This window comes from Sapajus apella, unplaced genomic scaffold (genome assembly GCF_009761245.1).
Source record: "Sapajus apella isolate SASKATOON/1434 unplaced genomic scaffold, GSC_monkey_1.0 scaffold95, whole genome shotgun sequence".
NCBI lineage: Eukaryota > Metazoa > Chordata > Mammalia > Primates > Cebidae > Sapajus > Sapajus apella.
In genome coordinates this window covers 1,963,582-1,969,767 of record NW_022437035.1, presented here as the reverse complement: position 1 = coordinate 1,969,767, position 6,186 = coordinate 1,963,582, and the positions used below count along the sequence as shown (strand labels likewise).

At 51.4% G+C, this 6,186-nt stretch overlaps 1 protein-coding gene across 3 annotated transcripts in view; it reads right to left on the bottom strand.

Moving 5' to 3' along the window:
• Window positions 1-6,186, bottom strand: part of KIAA1671 (KIAA1671 ortholog) — a 252,820-nt gene that overhangs the window by 15,165 nt on the left and 231,469 nt on the right. For all 3 annotated transcript variants that reach the window (XM_032256690.1, XM_032256691.1, XM_032256692.1), the window contains 3 exons: window positions 5,763-6,012; window positions 2,067-2,241; window positions 103-227 (listed from right to left, as the gene is read on the bottom strand). In XM_032256690.1, the coding sequence (XP_032112581.1) occupies window positions 103-227; window positions 2,067-2,241; window positions 5,763-6,012 (550 nt within the window). The remainder of the gene's footprint in view (window positions 1-102; window positions 228-2,066; window positions 2,242-5,762; window positions 6,013-6,186) is intronic.

Here is a 6,186-nt window from a genome sequence, read left to right as displayed (position 1 = left end):
GAGGGAGGGAGGGAAAGAAAGGGAGGGAGGGAGGGGTCTGTTCTTTATGATGATAAGGTTGAGGAGCACGCCCAAGGTGGCTCTCGGTGAGAGGTCTGGTACCTTCAGCACTGCCGGATCCATGCCTGGAAACGCGGGCATCCTCTGAGGATGGCCGACGGGGGTCCTCTCAGCCTTGGATGGCGTCTCCTCCTCATCTGAGTCTTCCTTCCTGGGTGATTTCTCTTCTGTTGCAAAGAAAAGGGCACTGAAGTGATTGGCAGCTGCCACGTGCTGACGTCTAAGTGCCAGATGATTTGCACATAGGATCTCATGCAATGCTCACATCAGACCTGCACAGAAGATACTACGGCACATTTTACAGATAAGGACAATCCAGGTGCCTGCTTTCACGCTCTCTCTTCTCACAACTCTGCTTCTTGCCAGAAGATACTGATGACAGGTAGAGCAGGTTTTCTCTTGGTGGGGGCGGGGGGGGGCGGGCTCAGGCAGACCCATCTCCTGGGCCCCTGGCTCATTCCAAGTCAGGGAAATAGAAGGAAATCTTTGGCAGAGGCAGGAAAGTAGATGGAAATGCTTTCAGCCAACAATGCACTGAGGTTATGCTCTCAGAGGAGAACATGGAGAGCTTTGTGTGTCCTGTGGAAACGGGGCCCAAAGGTGGACCAGGAAAAGCCACTTTCCTTGACCCTGGCTCCCCTTTCTGGGACTTAACCCCAGCCCTGTGCTTAAGGCTGGGCTGATCACTCAAGCTTTTGGGTGATGGGCTGCGGGTCCACTCTGCCAGGAGTGATATGGGAGGAACTTCTACCTCCCTGAGATCTGGACGCTGGCATGGACACTGAGAACTGGAGGATGGTGTGGGATAGACAAGGCGAGACCCGGTGCTCTGGAGCCCTTGGGCCACCCAGGAACCTGAGGTATGCTCAGAAAACACAGACCCTGCCTTTTCCAGCCAGCTGCTGGCCGGCTCCTCAAGGCTAATGGGAGCCAGGGCTGCCGCTGCCACATTCCAGCTGTGGGCATCTGTGTGCTTTCGCCCCTACTACGGTCTTCATTTGCTCCAGGTGGCTTAATGGAGCTCGGCTCAGAAAACCAAAACAGTGTGCAGAGAAGTCTCACCCAAGGCACTTAAACATTTCCTTTAATGACAGACAGATATGGGATGGGGCAGGAGAGAGGACTCTCCAAGTGTTTGTTTAAAGTATCTGCTCAGAAGCTACGCCTCTCACTCAGATCAGAGCCTGGTCTGACATCCTAATGTTTGCCATGGGCAAATCACAAATGAACAAGGGCACCTACAAGATGTTTGTGAGGACTAAAGGCTGTGTCTGGATAAAGTGGGAAGGTCAGCTGCTCCAGTTTCCACTGCAAGAAGAAATTTTGTTTCTTCTTAAAAGTCTTTCCTGACTCTCCATCTACAGATGAAATCTAACTCCTTAGCAAAGCATCAGGGATCTCCATGATCTGGCCCCTGCCTACCTTTCCAGCATGATTCCTGTAATTCACAGCTTAAGCAACCTGCTTAGAGATGCTCTTGCCACACACGGAACGTTCTTTCCACACCTCTCTCCCTTTGATCTTGTAGATACTTCTGCCTAGAATAACGTTACCTAATTATTATCCATTCTTCAAAATTCAGCTCAGGCTTTATATGGTATGCAGCCAAAGCAGTCCTCAGAGGAAAATGTATAGCCTTAAATGATACATTAGAAAACAGAAAAGATGGGTAATAAATGAACTGATCTTTCAACTCAGGGACCAGCGAGCAAACCTAAAGAGAGTACGGGGTGAATTTAATAAAAATAAAAGTAGAAATAGTAAAACGTTAGTAAGTTGTGTCTCTGTCTCTTGTAGCTCAAAGAGCCTCAATTAACATATTAATCTCCAAAACACTTTTGTACCTAGTTTCTGATAAGTTCTGCATAACAAGGAATCAGTTTCCTGTGTAATTGTGTTCTAATGATATACAGCCTTCCAAGTCAAGAATTTTTTCCTAGGGCTTAGTCTAAATCCTTCCTGCTGTTCAGTGAGCTATCTGAGGAGGCGGGAAGGCATGAGCGTACCTGTTGAGTCTTTGAACATCCACATGTTGTCAGTCTCATCCTCCAAAGGCGATCGGCTCTCAGACTCACTGAATCGGCTGCGCCGGAGGGAGTGGGAGATGGGGGCCCGGCGGCGGCTTCTCTTGCTGAGCTGCACCCGGGTCTTGAGGGCACTTGAGTCAAGGACTGAGGTTTGCTTTCGGGGCAACAGGGAGGAAAAGGAAAAAAAGCAAGGGAACCATCAATGGAGGGCACCGCCCTGGCAGGGGTGGTGTACACAGCTTCACTGATAGATGAGAGGCAAGGGAACCATCAATGGAGGGTACCACCCTGGCAGGGGTGGTGTACACAGCTTCACTGATAGATGAGAGGCTACTTAGATGGTATCTAGGCCAGTGCTTCCACATTTTAATAGAAACCTAACACACAAAGCCTAAATTTCCCCATAAGACATACCCCATAGGCTGATGACAAGAGCCAGGTGGAACAACGGACCTTGAGTGCCCTAGTACAGTGCTCGCCTGGCTGCCAGGCACGCAGTAGACACATAATACTAACGCCTTTTCCCTCCCAGGGACATCCACCACACAAGCGTGTAACTTACACCAATGATCAGTATACAGCAGGAGCTCAATAAATGTTTGTTTGTTGAATGAATGCTGGATTCAACATCTAACTAAATCCTTCTGTCAACCATATTCACACAGAGTCCCTGGGCGGAGAGGTTCTCCATGCAATTCCCCTTTTACTCACATAACCTAGGGTGCAGGTGGGAAGGGAGGGGACAGCTTACTAAACATCAGACATCCATTTACAGGCCTCCCTGAAGACTCACACTCTGAGCTGTGACAGGTGGGGGGGGGGTCGGTGAGGGCTACCAAGTCACTACTGTCCCCAGTGAAAGGGTGGGGAGGGCAGACCATATGGGTGGGCCCCCGTAAGGAGATGGGAAGTGCCTAGCTCAGAAGTCTCCTGGGAGACAGCGGTGAAGTGCTCAGAGCTCTGGTTCAAACCCTTCTGGGTTTGAATCCTGGCTGTGTGACCTTGTGTCGGGTCTGACTTACAGACTTCGACTTAGTGATTTATGAACAAATGCACTTAGATACAGATATTAAGTGAAGGAGTAGGCTAGGGGTCTGGGCTTTCAAGCACTAGATAAGAGAATCTGGCTGCCTTCAGCCAAATCCTATTCCGAGGTTTTCACAAGAACCTCCCAGCCTTCCAAGGTCTGTGCCCTTTTCCTACAATTTCCCACTCCCTTGACTGAACTCCTACAACCTTGGGCAATGAGCTTCACTGCTCTGAGTTTAGGTGTCCCTGTTTATAAAAAGGAGGTAATCAGAGCATCTCCTTCCTACAGTGGCCGAGAGAACTCCCTGAGCTCAGGTGTGGAAAGCCCTTGTTTCAGACAGCGCCTGACCAGGGCTCACAGCCAAGAGCTCTTTCTGGCAAGCTCGCGTTCTTACATGAAATGTTGGTTTATTCCGCTTAGGTCCACTTTGGAGAAATTCCATCACCCAAGGCCTTTTAAGTCAGTGATAACAGGCTAGTTTCAATGGATCATTTCCCAAAGATGGTAAGTGGCAAACGCCCCACTAGGGACGGTGGAGGGAGCTGATATCTGCACATCTACTTCCCAAACCAGCCACACTGGCGTCTTGTGAGGGGACCTGCATGGTACCAGTGAAAAGACAGGGAGGGACGAAAATCGGAGAGTGCCTGCTGCACCTAGAGGCAGGTGCTTCTCTGACTACTCAACAGAGCCAGGTGTGCAGACTCTGAGAGAGCAGGACAGAGTCACTCTGACAGGGGGGCTGGCTCGGAGGCGGAGACGGTGCCGCCTTGCATCCTCAGCCTGCTACGGAGACTGGATTCCTTAGTGCCCCACCTCTGCCTCCCTATTCTGCTCCAAATGTCCCCACGGGAGACCTAAATCTGCACCATACACAAACCTCAGCATCCGCACAGGAGACCCGGATTGTGGTGGGCATCACACATAAACCTCAGTATAATTTCAAACCTTGTTAGGCCTATGCTTAGGGACACCAGCATTTAGAGTCACTCCATGGCCACTTCAATTTGCCAATTTGCAAAATGGGCAGACAGTTTTGCCTCTGGGGTCATTAGCAGGTGCCTGGGCCAGTGGTCAACACCCAGGGACTGTTGTGTACAACAGACATCGAGAAGGGACCACTTAGTATGTTCTAGAAGGAAAGTTCATGATGTTGTGACAGGGTGCTGGCATGAAAGGCACATAGCAAGGTCTCGATAAATGTCTGTTGAGTGAATAACTGAATACAACACTCAGCTAAGTCCTGATGACACCCAGAGGGGTGGGCACAGCCATAGCCATATTTATATAATGATGTTCTCCAATCAAGGCTGACCTTGTGTCTCTCTCTGTCTCTGCGCTGATCTAGAGGTGCCGGCAAGAGACCCTGGCCATACACTGAAGGTGAATCCCCTTTGAAGCCCTAGAGCAAGCTGTTTTTCTAAAGCAGTGGTGTTCTTCCTCTGGGGAGATGTGGGTAGCCATGCCCAAGTGTGTAGCTAGGAGGCTTTACGGCCAGGAGAGAGGGTCCCTTTCAGGTTTCATGGACGTTCCATCCCCTAGAGAGTGGGCAGGTAGCCCTGCTGTCAGGGGAGGAGAATAACGACACCACCCCTGGGTTTCAAGGGTTGAAAAGGAAGACCTGCCTGACCCCTGGAGGTGGGACCCCAGGAGAAAAGAGGGTACGTTCTGGTGTGGAAAGTGCTAGAGCAGGAGGCTGTCTGACCTGCTACGCGGGGACAGCTGACATCCTGGCTGTGCTTGGGACCTGAAAGAGCTGAGTTCTAGGGGCTGTCCCCTGGGACCCTCACGAGAGGTACCCAGGCCTGAGGGGGCATTCTGTCCTGGAATAGTCACGATAGAGACAGCCGGATCCCCTGGTACCAGGGACACTGTTCTACCAAGCAAGACCTCAGTGGGAACGTTCAGCAGAGCCATTCTGAGTATACTCCAGCCTCTTCATGCTTGGAGCTAGAAACCTCAGGACGACCTCCCAGGGGTAAGTGGTCAGACTCCCTGCTTAGCTGGCAGGCGAGGGCTTAGATCAGTTTTAACTTGAACACACACAATCGTATTTGAGGCTGTGGAGCTGACGGTGCTGGTGACAAGCGGATAAGGGGTCTTCAGAGAGGTGAAGACATTTGCCCCAAGACACATAGCAGGGGTATGGCAGGTCCAAGATATATGCACAAGTGATTCCCTTTCAAAGACAGTGCCCTCTGTACCCGCTGCAAGGGTCCCTGGCATACAGATCCTACACCTGAAGTAGCAATTCACAGAGAGAGGCTGGCATTTCCGTTTTTTTTTTTTTTTTTTTTTTGAGACGGAGTTTCGCTCTTGTTACCCAGGCTGGAGTGCAATGGCGCGATCTCGGCTCACCGCAACCTCCGCCTCCCGGGTTCAGGCAATTCTCCTGCCTCAGCCTCCTGAGTCGTTGGGATTACAGGCATGTACCACCATGCCCAGCTAATTTTTTGTAGTTTTAGTAGAGACGGGGTTTCACCATGTTGACCAGGATGGTCTCAATCTCTTGACCTCGTGATCCACCCGCCTCAGCCTCCCACAGTGCTGGGATTACAGGCTTGAGCCACCACGCCCGGCCCTGCATTTCCGTTTAAGAAATGACTACTTCCAACACAGCCACATGCTCCTGGCTACCGACTTACATCAATGAAAGAGAAGTCATCCACTCTCTTTGAAGGGCAGGCATCCGGTGGGGGCAGCCCCTCCATCCCGTCGGTGGATTCCAGGTCGGTGCTGGAGCGGTCCACGCTGGTGCTCCGCTGCTCCCTGGAGCAGTCATACTGGTCCCCGGCCGAGGTGGGCTCCGTTTGGGAGGACAGGGAGGACAAGCGGCTGCTGGGGGGCTGTTTCCTGGTTGATGTGGCACTGCTATCTGGGGACTCAGTGGCCAAGCTGCAAAAAAGGGAATGAAGGGAGACATGGTTGTGGAGAACGTTTCAGAGAACAGGCTTTCAAGCGAAGGATGCCACAGACGGCATAGCTTGGAGTGTGCTTGACCCGGTAACAATAGACACAGCATCCCAGCAGAAGACCCTCTTTGGAAGCAGCACAAGATATGCCAGTGAG